The sequence below is a fragment of the Trachymyrmex cornetzi genome, unplaced genomic scaffold (genome assembly GCF_001594075.2).
Source record: "Trachymyrmex cornetzi isolate Tcor2-1 unplaced genomic scaffold, Tcor1.1 scaffold844, whole genome shotgun sequence".
Taxonomy (NCBI): Eukaryota; Metazoa; Arthropoda; class Insecta; order Hymenoptera; family Formicidae; genus Trachymyrmex; species Trachymyrmex cornetzi.
In genome coordinates, this window is record NW_017300185.1 from 39,503 (window position 1) to 56,777 (window position 17,275).

A 17,275-nucleotide genomic window follows, 5' to 3' on the forward strand; every position below is an offset into this window, starting at 1 on the left:
TTTGTTAATCCGCCACTGCCTATCGAGTAAGTAGCAAGATTACCCAATCACATGCGTGGATTGGCATATTTACTTAACAGGTAAAATTTAAAAGTGGAACAACCGGCCCTAAGCAATATATCTATACGAAAACAAATAATATTATACTAACAATAAGTACCAATAGGTTTTTTAATTCATCTATTAATCAATCGTATTTATGGAGCAAAATTGCATTTGCGCATAATGCGATTAATCAATCAATGAATTAAAAAACTCGCGTAACGTATGATGAAAATATGAGAGAGTAATATTATGCAGCAAAATATTTATTACCTTAAGTTTTTCAAGTTTCCAAGTTCAGGAGGTACGTGAACGATATTGTTATTTGTCAGATTTAAAACTGCTAGCCTTTTTAATTTTTCCAACAGCGGTACATCTATTTTCGCGATTTGATTGTCATTGGCAATCAAACTTTCCAATGCTTCTACATCATAAATAGTTTCTGGTAATTCAGTAAACCTACAGAATAATATTCAGCTCATAAACTTATATTTCTACGTTAAAAACGAATGTTGAAAACATTCCTGCACAAATCAAAATTATATCTGTAATACCTATTGAACGAGATATCAATATCTCGCAAGTATTTCAGGCAACCGATGTTTGATGGTAGAGACTGCAAGTGATTTTTACTTATGTCTAAAACTTGCAAGCACTTGTACTTTTCACCAATCCATTCTGGTAAGCTTGCTAAATGATTTGAAGTCAATTTTAGGTCTGTCACTGTAACGATTGCTGACATTTTATTAGGCAATCCTGATAGCTTGTTTCTACTTAAGTCGATGGTTGTGACAGAGGCTTCCGCTGCATCTTCCAAGATTTCTTCGGATATTTCCGAAAGATTTTGCCCAGCTAAGCTGAACAACCTTGTGTTCTTCATCATATATCTGTATTATTATAAATTATATACTTGATTTTACACATAAAATGCTTCTTCAAAAATTTGTTTAGTGTAATAATAACACACATCTAAGTTGATCATACCATTAACAGATTAATCTTTACATACTTATCAGGATGAATACTGTTACTGGCACTAGGTTGTAGTAATTCTCTGGTGTTCATACTTGTACTAACATGTACAGTTTGGCGAATGTGTGTTAAAATGCGAAGCGTACCGCATCGTATTATATCTCTCCTTACATTTTTTATATTATTTCCTTCGATTGCAAATTGCTTTAAATTAGGCAATATGCCGATGCAATAAGGTATTCTGTAAAAAAGATTCATCTTAATGAACGCTCTAAGTATATAAAACTATAATATGTATTAAGAGAAAGACAAGTTATGTGACATACAAAGATATATTATTATGCGACAAGTCAAAAACTTCCAAATTTATTAATTTGATTATTTCTTCAGGTATTACTTCAATTGTATTATTTTGCATTGTGAGCTGTTTTAGATGCCCTACCGCCTCTAAGCGTTGCGGATCAATTTCCTGTAAGAAAGAATATATTATTGCTTTAGTAAAACACTGCGTTTATAATAGCAAGCTGAATTTTAGTCTTGATTGGCTCAAGCATAAATATATACATTAACACATACAGGAATGTTATTGTTATCCAAATGCAATACTGTTAAAGCTGAACAACCTGATATGTCTGGAAATTCCTGCAAATTATTCGACTGGAACATAATTCTTTCTACTTTTCGTAATTCACCTAATGGTGGTATCGTCTCCAATTGATTAAAGCTGATATCTAACGTTTTTAATGCTATCAGGAAAATACAATAATCATTTTATCGAATAATGAATATTACAAAATATAAATCACTTTTGTATCAATTATATTATTAATGCGTTGTGCATGAGAGAAACTCACATCGCATACTTGTTACATCAGGTGGTAACTCTTTTATCATATTCTGACATAAATTCAATGTCTCTAGCCGCACCAAATATCCCATTCCGATCGGTAATTCTTTTAAATTATTATACGATAAATCCTAAAAAGATGTATATACAATTATTTCATTTAAAAAATTAGCTTTACATAATCACGTATATTGATATGTATTTTTTACCATAAGAGTTAACATGAATAAATCTCCAATCTCAGCTTCGAGTATACTTAGTTGATTACTTCTTAGATATAACTCGCATAATTCCTCCAACATATAAAATTCATGAGGTAAATTTTTTAGTCTATTGTCTGATAGATTTAGTACTTTTAATTTGCGCAGAGAACCGATTTCAGATGGGAGTTCTTCCAACAAATTGCTATGTAACTAGAAACAGTATTAAAATATTTAAGATCATACATATATATACATATATAGAAATATTGAAAACATACACTTTTATGATCGCAATAAACAAGAAATAATTTATACATACATTTAAAGTATTCAGTTCTGTTAGAAGTTCTAATTTATTATCGATTACAGTTAAACTATTGCAGCTCATATCTAACATCTTCAGTGGCTCTTGTTCCCACCATCGCTCCTCTAGAGGTTCATAATCAAGTTCGAAATGTAAATCACGTAATTCCTCTTCCGTTAATTCGTTTATATTCCATATTTTGTCAGGTACTGTAACGCGTATTAATTCCTATGTTCAGGATTCTACCCTTTCTGCACTATGAACTACTATGCCATTAAATTCAATGAAAACGTTATTATATAAAATTTACTTACCTGATATGGCGAATAAACTAACAATAAGTTACGTCGAAGTATACCTACGATCACTTCTAATATTACACGTTTTTTTTTTTGGCAAAGCATGCAAAGCAATTTAAAATAATGATAATGAATAATATTTATACGACACCAAGCATGTTTCATTTATAATTATAAGCATAAATTGTTTTAAAATGTATCTTGAAGCAACATTAGTGACACGATATTAAATGAAACAAATATTAAACTTAAGCTTAAATAAAAAATAAATATTAAATGTAATATTTTTGCTGAGGAAATTTAGAATTTTGCCACATTTATGACTTGTATTTATATATAATACACTGCCGGAAATTGAAATCCCAACACCATGAAGGAGTTGTGCTGGATGAATGAAAGTTGCACAGAATATTTGTTCATATGAGTTATTTTATTGATATCTATTACAAGGTCACAATTCGCAGGATACAAGTGTAGCGCCATGTAAACATTAAGTATATTCCGACTTAATACCCACTGTAGTCACCTCTATGTTGAATGCAGGCCTCTAAATGTGCATGCATCCGATCGTAGAGGTGTCGAATGTCATCTTGTGGAATAGCATTCCACTTGTAATAGATATCAATATAATAACTCATGTAAACAAACATTCTGTGTAACTTGGGATTTCAATTTCCGGCAGTGTATATATGTACATATAAATTAAAAATACATGTATATAAAAAAAGAAACACAATTGTGCAAAACCAGATTTATTTGACTTTCACACTGCTGGACTTACAGCTATATTATCTATAGAATATAAATTCATAAGAAAAATACCAATTTATTACACCAATTTTGTATCTTGTCTAAACTAGTAATGATATATTAAAATATGAATTTTGATCTTTTATACATTCCAAAAAAACTTGATATGATGACGAACAATATTGCACACATCTTTCTTTGCATTCTCATTCACAATACTTACATGTATCTATATAAAGGGTGTTCTAGAAATCTTAATCAGGAGGGAGGTGATTCCTCATGTAAAATAAAAAAAAAATAAATTTTTTCCTATAAACATTTTCAACGATATTTCAATTAATAAAATAAATACATTATTAAAACTTATTGAATTATTTTACACTACACTAGATTAATGTAAAAACAGATAGTAGTAAACAATCAGATAAACCAAACAGATTATAGCCACTTGACAGTGATTAAGCAAGTGTATCTGTACTTAATGAATATTCAAATTCGATTTTATCAAAACAGAACTCCATATAAAAAATGTTATTATATATTTTTTACTTATTTCAACAAGAGAAATCATCTCTTTCCCAGTTATAAGATTTCCAAAACACCTTGTATATCTGAGATTGTCCATTTGTTGTACATATATGATAAGATTCCATTAGTTGTGTCATGTAAGTCTCTGGAATCTTCAATTGTTCGGAAAACTTTAAAAATGTATTCTCTGATATTTTGTATATTACAAAGAGCTTTTACATGACACAATGGTGAATAAGGAAACACTATGCACATCATCGCACCCTCATTCACAATGCACATGTGCATCATATCGAATACAAATAAATCTAATAATAAAAACTTATTGAATACTTATTGCAACAACTTCCAAGCGATAATTGACAGGCAACAAAGATATAAAAAGATCTGTGTATTGTATTTGAGGCTTGTGTGTATTGATGAACTAAAGTACTTTTCAGCAAGAGATGCAGATGACATTTCATCTTTGCTTATTATTGATAAATGAGACTGTACTCACAGAACACAAATAGTGAACACAAACAGGCCTTCTACAATAAGTGGCAAGTCAGAAGGTCAGAAGTCTTAACCAAGTCGTTCAAGTTGGTTATTGGCCAACTTCACCAATTATGACTTAAGATCACTTAGAACTTCTGACTTGCGGCTTATTGTAGAAGGCCTATAACATTAATATTATGATTTCTTACTCAATAACTCAATAATGTAACTCTTATGCGAACATCTGTTATATTACATTTATATTATTGAAAAATTAGAATATTGATGTAATATTACTGTTAGTTTATATTCTGTAAGCAATCCTAATTGGCATCAAACAATGGTCAATATATCTCCAAATTTAACCCAGAAAAATCTTTCTTTTTTCTTCAATGTGAAGAAAAAAGGAAGAAAGATGAATCAAGCAAGAAATTTAGCTAAAAAGAGCAGCCCTAACATGTTGCCAATAATTTATTATTACTGATTCACAGTGTTATATTGTATCATCTGTATCTTGCTGAAAAGCACCCATCATAAACATTATGGTTCTAATATAACTGTACTTGAATACTATCATCGCAATATCATGCATGTCCGTCCAATTATGAACATAAGCTTTCGTATGATCTAAACGAAAACTGGAGCATGCTCGAAATAACTGTGCGACGTAATATGAATGTAAACGTAGAGCGAATTCGATAGTATCGTCGATCGTTCCATCGTCCAGTTTACAATTTTAGTATGCACAGGCGGTGCTCGTAAATATAATATACCCGTGGACAGTCCCTTCGACGAGAGATTTAACTGGCCCGTCTTTCTCGCCCCTATAATGATGCTCCTCGATAATTCATTGTTGTCTTCGTTCTTGGTCCGTCGTTTAAAAACCGCCAAGTGATTGACTTTTTTTCGAATGTCGCTCATCGTGGAATGAAATACCCATCAATGCGTATCTCCACTACGGATACGATCTCCCTTTTACACGAAAAAAGAACCAAAAAGCACGAAAAAAAATGATCACTGTGTGTGTGACTACTTACGTAAATACAGGTGGGTGGACGACAGGCCGCTTTGTGTAACTGTACTGTGCTGTACTGTGTTGTACTTCCTGCACTTGAAATAAAACAGACATAAATTTTGGAGAGAAAGAAAGGGATATAGAACGTTTTCCATTCAGTGACACAAATTGACATAAATCTCATTTTATCTTGACATTCAATGAATAACAAATCAGAATGAGAGCTTGTGTCATCAAATGGAAAACACCCAAAAATTAGATATAAATTAAATATCATTAAATATAGGGAAAAAAGAGTAAAGATGAAAAATTCAGTCTAAAGAACGAACTAAAGACGTTGAAAAAAGGAAGAATAAATGAAAAAAAAATGGATTTTCTTCAGGCGATATTATCGACCGAACACGACATTACCGACCGAGCGATAACTAAACACGTAGTTCCGCGGCGGTGGTGGTAAACGTAGATGGCGTATTCGCGGTGAAAATAATTTCTACACGCTTCTTACACTAGAGCGGCGCCATACGTAGCGGCCTTTCACGCTTGCTGAACACGACTGCCAAACTCCAAAGTACCAACTAAAGTCGGAACCTGGGCCACTTAAATATTAGAAGAAGAAGACCAACTAAAGTGGAGTCGGTGTCGCTTGCCTGCCGAATTTACCGCTACCGATTGGGGGCACAGAGAGTGAGGAATACGCTCACGGGTCCTAGGTACAGTACACTCGCAGGAGACGACGAATTTCTCGGCCAATCGGTTGACAGGATTTGTACGCGTACATACGTGCAGTGCTTTGGTGTTACGGTCGGCGGTCCCGCTGACGGCGTCCGTTTCACGGAAAAAGGGAAAGCCACGTCGGCGGAGAGGTATCCGTCACGGGAGTCCACGGTGGTGAACGACTGCGAGAGAGTGGTGAGCGATCTGTGGCGATAAGGACGGCGCGAGGGGATTCCTCGCCCGCGTCCCGGTGGACAGCCCGCCTCCTCCCCTCCCCCCTTCCTCTCTTCTCCTGTCCCGACTCTCTCTGTCTGGACCGTATTCGCGGCCACCTCAATCTTTCTCAGTGATCTCCGCGGTGACACGCAAGCCTCCGCTTTCCCTCCTCCTTCGCGAGGGGGCAACTTGGCGGCCGCGTCCGCATCCGCGACCCACACGCCCGGCCCCCGCGCCCGGCGGTCTTCGCATCCGGTCACAGCACAAACACAGAGATTGTGGAGTCCAGGAAGTTAAGAGGACGGCACGAGAGGGAGGACGCGCCGTCCATCACCATGAAGCTCGTCGACCACGTGGTGAGGAGCTTCAAGGTGGCCAAGGTATTCCGCGAGAACACAGATCGGATAAACAGTATTGATTTCTCGCCCAACGGCGACACCTTGATTTCTTGCTCGGAGGATGACCAGATCGTCATATACGACTGTGAGAAGGGTACCCAGGTGCGGACGGTCAACTCCAAGAAGTACGGCGTCGACTTGATACACTTTACCCACGCGAAGAACACCGCGATACACAGCAGCACCAAGGTCGACGACACAATCCGCTATCTCAGCTTACATGACAACAAGTATATACGTTATTTTCCTGGTCACTCGAAAAAGGTAGTGTCACTATGTATCAGTCCTATCGAGGATACTTTCCTCTCTGGTTCCTTAGACAAATCCCTGAGACTGTGGGACCTACGCTCGCCAAATTGTCACGGGGTGATGAATGTCTCAGGACGGCCAGTAGCAGCATATGATCCCGAAGGTCTTATCTTCGCAGCTGGAGTCAATTCAGAAAGTATCAAGCTGTATGATCTGCGTAGCTTTGATAAGGGTCCATTTGTTACCTTCAAGCTGTCGCAGGAAAAAGAGTGTGATTGGACTGGATTGAAGTTCAGCAGAGACGGCAAGACCATCTTAATCTCTACCAACGGTAGTACGATTCGTTTAATTGACGCTTTTCATGGTACACCCTTACAGACTTTTGCTGGACATCTCAACAACAAGGGGATTGCCATAGAGGCTAGTTTTAGTCCGGATTCCCAATTTGTGTTCAGTGGCTCCACAGATGGTAGGGTGCACGTGTGGAACGCGGAGACCGGTTACAAAGTTTGTGTGTTGAATGGTGATCATCCGGCACCGGTGCAGTGTATCCAGTTCAATCCCAAGTACATGATGCTGGCGTCTGCATGTACCAACATGGCTTTCTGGCTACCCACCATCGATGAAAATGCATAAGACTAATTTACAAGAAATGCAGAGCAAGATGTCAGAATCTACTTCATGAAGGAGAGGTAAAGAGAGAAGGAAGAGAAAATAGAAGAGTGCGGGAAAAGAGGCAGTCAGTTGAGAATAACAATCAGAGGATGTTTATAACTTGTTTGATCGAATTTATTTACAACAAAACACATTGCATTTACATTATACGTGCAAAACTGGAATAGCTGTTGTATGGTATACCAGTTCTGAAACGTATCCGAGGGAGCAAACAAGACATCACGAAAGAACTTGAACAGCTGGACCATCGCTTGTACGTTCGTGTTTCGAAAAGGTCCACATGGAATACAACTTTCCATCATCGTCGTTATCGGCATTATTGTCTTCATTATACCAATATACGAAGATCCATGTTTTGTAGACGTTTCGAATGTGTCTTGTATAAGTAGCCTCTTCCTACGTATCTGTGTGTCATCGTTTAATGATACGTGGAACGAATGTTACATGCCGGAAGAGGTTAGCATCTTTGGATTTCGTCCGTTCCCGGGCAGTCAACCGTTTTGCCCGATTGTGTTCGAGAAAATTACTGTAGAATTTCGTCGCGCTAGTTGTTGCGAAAATACACCTGCATATAGAACGATGTACTATCTGGAAGCAATTACCGTCTACGAGAATTTTGTACTGTTATTTCGGTGAAGCTAAGCGTAGAAAACTGCGAACAGCTAGAGAGACAAGATTCGCGTATTCGGGTATACGGCGTCTTTGAATACAGCCTTGTTTAATTGAATGCACCGTGAGGAAACGTTGTACCGACCGAATCGGCCGAAATCGAATCGGTATCATCGGCGATTTGTTTTCGACCCATCGTAAGACGATGCATGTTTTATTATTACACGTCTAACGCTTTACATTTTTGATAACAGGTCACGCGCGCGTTGCCTCAGACATTTGGATGTTAATTTAATTTTATTAAACGCGCAAAGCCGCGTACGAGAGATCTCCGAATACTCATTCAGATCCCATCGACGTTTCAGCAGGCAGCCCGTTGCAAGCAAATTGTAAATCTGATTATGATACATTACGATTAGTCTGATCCGCATGGTCGCATACAGGATAAGGTTCTTAGGCTGATTAAAAATGCAAGGAAATCATTGCGCAAAATGAGAAATTTCTAGTTTCCTTTGTGATATTAATTTTACCTTTGACATTGATAATTTTGTGTATTTTGCAACGTAAGTGATCGGCCCGTAATCTTAAGTTTGTTAGTCATCAGCCTTCAATTCTTATCTCGTCCATTTCACTTTCAACGTACATAGCTCTGGATAATACGTGAGATAACGTGCATTATCTCATGGTTTACGAATAAAGACTTGAGACTACCCAACGTAGCTGGCATTAGATGCGTGATGCATAGAAAATATCTTTCGAAGCTCGTATGAACGCAAAAGATCGTAAAAGGACGTTAAATATCGATCATTTTTGTTCCTGTATACGGCCATGCCCGGTTCTCATACGTATTACGTAGATCATCGGAAACACCTAATTGCGCTTTGTGTACACGCGTACGCACACATCGCGAAGGCGAATTAAAAGTGAATTAAAAACGCCTGATGGATTCCCGATAATCAAAGACGGTGAGACGCAGAAGACCGACGATGTCGCGCGTGAAAAGGCCCCCACCATCGTCGTCGCTTTCGTAGCAAATCACAAAGAAAAGTCAGAGACCTTGGATCTGTTTTTTTCAACCGAACTTTTTGCATAATTCATTTTTCTTTTTTTTTTCTCTCATTAGAAAAAAGAAAAGATGAATAATGCATAATGAATAAGTTAGCTTAAAAAAAAACATTTCTTTTTTTGTGTGTTTTAATAATAAGTCTGTTCGCATTACTTGAAATTCTCAAAAATTTTTAAACTTAAAATGAGATATATATATATACATATATAATATATCTATATATATATTGCTGGGTTTACGCTTCGGTCTTAACCTTAATCCAAACAAGTCATATATTTGGGCATTGAAAAGTGAGAAAGCGAAGATGTTGAGTGCGAGCAACGTGAACAGATCTCGTGGAAGGCGTCGATGATGATGGCAACGGTGATCTGAGATGATCTTCACCGTCGAAGATGAGAATGTACCGGAAGATATCGGCGCGAAAATAACAGAGTGACCGAATATTTGTTATACACGACAAGAAGTCAGTTTGGTGATAAAGAAATAAGTGAAGGAAAACCGGAGAAAAAAGAGAAGGAAGAAAAGAAAACGCGAGTCCTCACGAATAGATAAAGTCCTCTGCGTGACAAGGTGTTGCGTTACGTGTAGTGAAGTAGTATTCATTACGGTGATGCGTACGTAATTGTCGGCAATAAATCGCGATTTACCGTATTACGATACAGTAAGTGGTTCTAATCTACACGCGTGGAACCGGCGGGCCGGGTAAAAAATACATTCGACATTCGTAGAAGGCGCACTTCTTTTCTTCCTCTTTTCTTTTAGATGTAATCGTATCTCATGAACTAATTCGATAATACTTGGCGTTTATGTGCGACACAAGACGGTAGCTCATCTCGTTTCTTGGTGAGCAAGACTTACGAAAATATGCATAAACGTTTTTTGCTCGCCAAGAAACAACCGTGAGAAATTACGTTCGCGGCGTTCCGCCTCCGCGAAGCGAATAACGCGGCGCGAACGAATAGGTGAGCATCGCAGATTTCTTTGCTAAGAAAAAAAAAGACGGAAACAGTAAAACTTAAGATCCATTTTCTGTGGTTAAACTTGTACACTTTTGGAACTTCAAGTGAGATAGGTATACATTTGATATTTGGCGAAAACGAGAAAGAGAATTCTAGTACAATCTAGTGCAGAAGAATAAAAAGCAGACCTTTAGCTATACTTCGCCGCTAGTAAGACGTACGGATGCTACGATCGCACGGAGCCGCGTGGCGAGTCTTGCGTTGCAACTGTAATCCTATTCCGTTCTCTCTCGCGTTCTTTCTCTTTCTTTATCTCTGCTGCAAATCTCAATCTCGCTTTCTGCTTTTTTGTAAAAACATAGTGATCCGAACTTGGCCGTTGCTCGATCTATTCGATCGTCTGCCGCTCCTATCTCCATCCGTTTTGTATGTATATACAGTAGTATCCATTATTTCCTGTAGAATTTTCTAGGCGTCTCCGTTTAACATATATTTCGTGCAAGAACGTGTGGTCAATGATATTTTATTCGATAGCGGGTGTGTACGTGCTTGTATGTATGTACGAGCGAGATTGCTGGTGCGAGTGATTATTACACGTTTGTATCCAATGCGAGTCCGTCTATGTGAGCATGTGATTTGCATGGACGAGAGCTTGCCTCCTGCGCTGTAAAATAGTATTTTTTATAACGGCGACGCGGTGTGCGCGAAAGAATCGTATTGATAGGGCGTCTTACCTGCGAACTCGCACGGGACGAATCTCGCATGCGTTTCCGCAAAGGGGAGAAAAAACATTAATTGCAGAGAGGAGTACAAAGACCCTTGACCCTTCAGCTGCACAGTTTCAACCGACGTGTTCAAGCCCCCCCTCCCCCGCCCGAGATCGTTCACGCTGACGAGAGCACTGCGCGCGAATGCAGAACCTATTTCTTCTATGAATAAATATCACCAGATTTATTTTTTAATTTTTTGTAGAAAATGAGCGCGCGTACAAGAGAGGCGTTTTAAATTATAAATATTTATTGTATTTTTATAATTTAAAGCGCGCGTTTTTAGCAGCACAAACGCCCGAATTAATGTTACGTTGCACATTGAGACCTTACACTGAAATTGTAATTTGCAATTACACGTCACGGTAGTTACGATATACGCTTAATTGTTATTCATATTAATTATTCTTTAAAGAGTGAGACACTACTTATGTAACATTATCTCAGGATTCTGCGTCACTTTATCTCTTCATCTCTTCTTGCGGTTTTTTTTTATAAATATATCACAGACACTGAGCGGCACAAGGGTTGAAGGTCAATCGAATCGCCTCGAATATTACGAAAACGATCTACGTATTTAGAATTAAATGCAATTTAACACACGTATATACTGCCAGCCAACCGAACGAGCGCCCACGGGCCCGCGCCTTCAATCTCGTTCGACGTCGAGAATTTTGAGAGCCCTTAAAACCGAGCGATCGACTGTACTATTACGACTATACTGCTGCTATTATTACTACTCCTACTTTAAGCGTAATAGATTAAACCGCCGGTTCGAAGCCCTACTCGATCGGCGAATCAGTAATCGCACTCAAGAGCAAAAGAAACGAACGCGCACACAATAAATTGTAATATATAATATCCTGGCAAGTTTATCACATCACTTTCACGGACAGGAAGAAGAAAAAACAGAAGTAGAGAGACAATTCTGTAGATCGAATTCATCATCTCTCGAACGTTCTTTTACTATTAAAAAAAAAAGTACGATCAGCTTAAGTACTCATGTCTCGTACAAGATTACCGAGAGGATTACGAAGGAAACTCACATCGTACATGAAGAATCGTGGAACATCCCGTGTACGTGTCCATTCACTGAAGTCAACTCTTGTTCTTACAAGACACCGTTACATTGATGACGTTTTTCTACCGAAAAAATTTGCGAGAGTGTGAGATGAGAAGACGAGGCACTTCGCAAGATACGTAATGTCCGGCGAATATTAGCGGGCTTAGTAAATCTGTAAATGTGATTACGTTCCTCCCCGAACACGCTCGTTAATTCATACGGTTATTTAACATAGGAATTTAGAGTTTGGATTTAATCTAATTGTAAGAGAGATATATATATATATATATATATATATGTATAAATATACACAAGCGAAGCAAGCAAGACTCAAATTTAGAGTGCTGTTTGGCTTAAGTGAACGTGCGTTTTGTGAGAAAGATATTAATGGTTCTCTTACATTTTTGTGAATGTACGCTTTGCGTTCACAAAAACATACATTGTAATAGAAGAGACACGCGACGAAAGATCTTGCGATTCTTCTAAGTTCCTACGTTGAGTCTTCATGCGAATTGCTTTTAACAACAGTCTATTCTTTTAGCTGAACTATTTGCACCGTTCACCTTTCTTTTTTTTTCTTCAATATGAAAAAAAAAAGTAAAATAAACCGTGTAAGAAGTTTAGCTAAAAAGAACAGGCCCAAATAGAACGAGAATAGGAGCGGCCCACGCTCGCTGTTGATTCTGATTCTCGAAGAATTTCATCACATGATCTGTATCGGGCAGGGCTTCGTGCCGATTGCTGTAAGTTGCATGCGTTTTAGGGTACTAGGAACGTATGACAATATAGATCACATCGGCGTTGTAATTGGAGCAATTCGGATGACCCGCGGAACAACATAATGTGTGCGTCTGCTGAAAGCATACCTCAAGTCGAGAAGAATAGCACTTCTTTTAATTGGATTTGCTCTACGGGATTTGCTGAAATTATGGAAACTTGTCATCCTGACTTGATTCGGTATTTAGTTAAAAATTGTATGTGTAACAACAACGGTATGAGAAAAATGTGATGCTCGTCTTTAAAATGTCTTCTATACTGTTTCAAAAAAATTAGTACGTAAAATTAATCTATGGATGTACAGTTGCATCATTTTTGTGTTGAAAAAATCGCAAGAGGATCGATCGAACAGATACTTATCTTAATTAAAGGATCTTTTTAACGATTTTGACAAATTTGACGCATCGCAAACTGAACAGATATTTCATCGCCATTTAATGACGTTTTGTTAATTAATATATAATCGTACCAATTCACACTGTGAGCTATTTCAAGATGGATATATATGTGAATAAAAAGCGATGTAAATTTTCGTCCGCCGACAGTTGGTAGTCACGACATATCAGCGTATTTGTTAAGAAAAAAATTTGTTAGGTTGAATACTTGTCAGGAGAAAGGCTCTCAAGAAGTGTACAAAAGAAAGAAGGAACCTTCTTAGATCCTTCTTGAAAATGAATGTCAATAGTTTAGTATGCAGGCTGGAATGTATTTTTTATTTTTCTGTAAAAACATTTCGATTGAACGTACGAGTTTACTCAGAAAAAAAATAAAACACTTTTTGTACATCTATTTTTTGTCTTTATTTAATCAGTTCGCGGCGTAATTGTATACTTTTGATAACTATTTAAAGCTTGGATAATAACTTACATTTTTGGTAAAAATGTTACAGATAATAACGTCCAAAAACTGCCACAGTTTATTTTATAAATAATTTTATATTTTTTTTATATAACTTGCAAGGAATTGTCTTTTCATATTATACATGAGCGAAATGTACAATGTCAATTCTATTTTATAGCTACTAAAAAAAGAATTTTATTTATCTACCGTTTGTATGTGGTACAAAGTTTTCAACTCGTCTGAAATAACGTCTGGCGCTCCGGACATTAAATCTCGTCCTTCCATCGTTTTCGGGAAAGCTATGACGTTCTTTATACTTTTTTCGTTACGAAGTACGCAGACGAAACGATCCAGTCCTTGAACAAGAAATAATGTTTTGTCTTATTTTAATTCACAGATGTAAATTTGTCATGTGAAAATGTAATACCTATAGCTATTCCACCATGAGGTGGAGCTCCGTATGTCAATGCCTCGAGCATGTGCGACAATTTTGTTTCGTCTATGTTTAACATTCCCAATATTTGCTTCTGTAAATTCGCATCGTGAATTCGAATGGAACCTCCCGCTATTTCCGATCCATTCATCACTAAATCGTAATGTAAGCCTCTCACCTTTGGAAAAAAAGATATGTAAAAAATATGACAAAATTAATTAATCGACTTGAGTCTTATTGACCTTTAAAGGGTCGGTTGTAAGATATTCCATGTCCTCTGGATGAGGTTGCGTAAATGGATGATGCGACGATTCCAGTATTTCTTCGAATGTGAATAACGGAAAGTCCGTGATCCATACAAGTTCAGCCTCGGACGAACGTATTTGTTCGCCTTTGGCTTCTAGTATATTTGTAAATTCGGTACGTAGCTTTCCTAAGAGTTTCAACTAAAATATTATAGTATACAATAATTATTATAGTTGCAGGTGAAGAGAAAAAATTATTAAAGGAGAAAAAAAAAGAATCTTAGACTTTATACTCACTGCATCCATTTGGTGTCCAATTGCCAGCAATACTGCATCCCCTTCCTGTAACTTGCTGTACTGTGATACGTCTTTCGCTACAATTCCTGATTTCAGTTTTAGCTTATCTAACTGTGTCTTCCATGAATTGCTTTCAATTTTTAATTGAACTAGCTTTGTAGTATCAAAATAATCGCTACGAATCTTGGAGAGTTCATCTCTGATAGATTTTGTTAAGTACTTCTACAATATAAAAATTACATTAACATTGGAACACAAATCAAAATAAGTTAAAATGAACACCTACATATTTCTTTGGAAAAACTAAAGCGTACACTTTTTGTTTATCACCTTCCAGCTTCATAGTTTCCTTTAATACTGGAAGATCAAACATATGTGTGAGGTCTTGTATCTAGAAAGCAATTTTGTATCGAAATAGTACCATGTGTGTTTATTCCATGAGGTAAAAAACAAGATTGTATACATTAGTCTCCTTACTTGATATGATATTCTTAAGTCCGGTTTGTCAGTACCATACAACTCCATTGCGTCTTTATAAGTTATAAGCTTAAAAGGTACTTTTATGGAACCCAATTCTTCTGGCCATGAATACATTAATAAATTTTCGATTAAACTCATCACTCCGTCCCGGTCAACAAACGACATTTCAATGTCTAGCTATAATATAGCTGATAATAAAATATATTACTTATATATAAACGCAATGTACAATTACCTGTGTAAACTCTGGCTGTCTATCATGCCTAACAGTTTCGTCTCGATAACATCGAGCAATTTGAAAGTATCTATCGAGGCCACCTACCATGAGAAGCTGCTTGAATTGTTGAGGACTCTGTACTAACGAGTAGAAGTTACCTGGTTGTCTCGTAGGCACTATAAATTCTTGTGCACCCTAAACATAAAAAATTAATGTGTTTTGGTTTTTTAATTTTGATATTGCATAATAAATCAATTTTATATATTGACACAGATTTATGCTAAACTAGATATTAACAAGGCATACCCCTGGTGTACTTTTAAATAATGTTGGCGTCTCAATGTCCACAAAACTGCATTCATGGATCAAGAATTCTCTCATTCTCATTAAAAGGGAGGAACGTATCCTTAAATTCTTTTGCAGTTCAGGGTATCTCAGTGACAGATACCTATATTTCATTTGCTGACTCTCTTTGGCTTTACTGTACTCTCTAATGAACACCGGGGGATTCTGCGATGCTGCATTTAGAACCTCCAGAGACTCAACATATACCTCTATGTCGCCTGTTTTCATTTTCTTATTCTGCTTATCTTCAGGTCTTGATACAACTTTGCCTATTATGCTCAAAACACTTTCAAAAGACGAATTCTGTATAGTTTCTATCAAATCCTTTCTCTGAAATTATTAGAAACTTTTCAATGTTTTATATAACAGCTACCAAATATTAATATATAATGACTGTATCTATATACATCTTCGGGTATAAGTAACTGCGTTGATCCATAGGAATCTCGTAAAGTTATAAATTTCCTCATTCTCTGGAATTCCAGCCAACCGCTTAATCTCACTTCCTCTCCAACATTCTTCAGTGACAGCTCACCACATGTGTGTGTTCTCTGAACATATCTATTGACTGGTGACACTGGTTCCTTTCTCAACGGCACTGATTTGTTAATAACTAAATTGTGCACACAAGCCATTGAAATAGCAGATTGTTCCTTTAGCAGAAACTAAAACGAAATTCATACGTTAAATTTTGAGTAAATATAGATCATTGCTTCAGGTTACAATACCAAAATAAAAATTATTATGTAAAATGTTTAGAAACTTACATTTACTTTAGATAGATTACTTATCAATGGCCATGTATGGTATCTTGTCACGATGACATTTATGCGGCTAAGCACAATTCTACTGCCGGCAAACATTTTATACTGTTGTATTACTAAAGTTCCTTTTTGAAAATTGTTCAACCTTTTAGTAAATTTTACTTTGTTTCATATGCAGTCGTTCACAAAATCATTATCGTTCTTGTATTCTTGGAATCAATGACAAAATTAGACCCATTAGATGCGTTTTTGCACAAATCTGGCTGAAAAAAGCATCTGCCTTGCAAATAGAAATATTATATAAATATAATTATTTTAAATGTCAGACAATATATAATAATTATCTTCTAATTATATAATATAACATTGTAATTTTGGACACATGCACTGACTGATCATTTGGTTCTGCTAAAGTCTGACGAAATCTTTATGTTAACTGTCAAAATCTTTGTGCTAGATATTCGAAAGATCGTTATGTACAATTACAAGTTTTTCACTTCGATCATTCGTGCGAATAATGTCGAGTACCATTATTTGTAAATTCACGCACGTATTATTGAACACTGCGTTATTTATAACATGACATCAATGGACGTTTTTGCCTCTCATTGCCGGGCCGGTACCTATTGGTACCTATTGGAAATAATCGGAATGGATTCCGATCGGAATTATTCAATTATTCCCTAGATTTCTATTGTGTTTTCTGGGGAAAACGAAATAATTC

General features: G+C 36.7%; 3 protein-coding genes across 5 annotated transcripts in view; 1 reads left to right on the forward strand and 2 right to left on the reverse strand.

Annotated features, from left to right (window-relative positions):
* The window catches only part of LOC108769049 (leucine-rich repeat-containing protein 40), a 7,489-nt gene extending 1,198 nt beyond the window's left edge, over positions 1 to 6,291 (reverse strand). Inside the window, exons 1-11 of one of the 3 annotated variants that reach the window (XM_018519793.1) lie at positions 6,218 to 6,291; positions 5,460 to 5,532; positions 5,196 to 5,377; positions 2,384 to 2,577; positions 2,071 to 2,274; positions 1,869 to 1,992; positions 1,591 to 1,760; positions 1,341 to 1,483; positions 1,052 to 1,255; positions 597 to 929; positions 316 to 501 (exon numbers count right to left, since the gene is read on the reverse strand). In XM_018519793.1, coding sequence (XP_018375295.1) covers positions 316 to 501; positions 597 to 929; positions 1,052 to 1,255; positions 1,341 to 1,483; positions 1,591 to 1,760; positions 1,869 to 1,992; positions 2,071 to 2,274; positions 2,384 to 2,577; positions 5,196 to 5,343 — 1,706 coding nt within the window. In that variant the 5' untranslated portion in view covers positions 5,344 to 5,377; positions 5,460 to 5,532; positions 6,218 to 6,291. Of the gene's footprint in view, positions 1 to 315; positions 502 to 596; positions 930 to 1,051; positions 1,256 to 1,340; positions 1,484 to 1,590; positions 1,761 to 1,868; positions 1,993 to 2,070; positions 2,275 to 2,383; positions 2,578 to 5,195; positions 5,378 to 5,459; positions 5,533 to 5,942; positions 5,975 to 6,217 lie in introns of those variants that run through there. The other 2 variants (XM_018519795.1, XM_018519794.1) reach the window with 2 other exon arrangements.
* A 403-nt stretch (positions 6,292 to 6,694) lies between these two features.
* Wdr82 (WD repeat domain 82) lies at positions 6,695 to 7,669 on the forward strand. Its single transcript, XM_018519796.1, has one exon. It carries the CDS (start codon positions 6,703 to 6,705, stop codon positions 7,648 to 7,650), a length of 948 nt encoding a protein of 315 aa, XP_018375298.1. The 5' UTR covers positions 6,695 to 6,702; the 3' UTR covers positions 7,651 to 7,669.
* Positions 7,670 to 8,183: 514 nt separating this feature from the next.
* Positions 8,184 to 17,243, reverse strand: AspRS-m (aspartyl-tRNA synthetase, mitochondrial). Its single transcript, XM_018519792.1, has 12 exons — positions 17,080 to 17,243; positions 16,555 to 16,831; positions 16,195 to 16,452; positions 15,749 to 16,117; positions 15,461 to 15,637; positions 15,223 to 15,402; positions 15,032 to 15,136; positions 14,746 to 14,967; positions 14,446 to 14,649; positions 14,198 to 14,381; positions 13,978 to 14,126; positions 8,184 to 8,254 (listed from the first exon to the last, which is right to left on the reverse strand). Exons 2-12 carry the CDS (start codon positions 16,648 to 16,650, stop codon positions 8,234 to 8,236), a joined length of 1,965 nt encoding a protein of 654 aa, XP_018375294.1. The 5' UTR covers positions 16,651 to 16,831; positions 17,080 to 17,243; the 3' UTR covers positions 8,184 to 8,233.
* Positions 17,244 to 17,275: the final 32 nt, after the last annotated feature.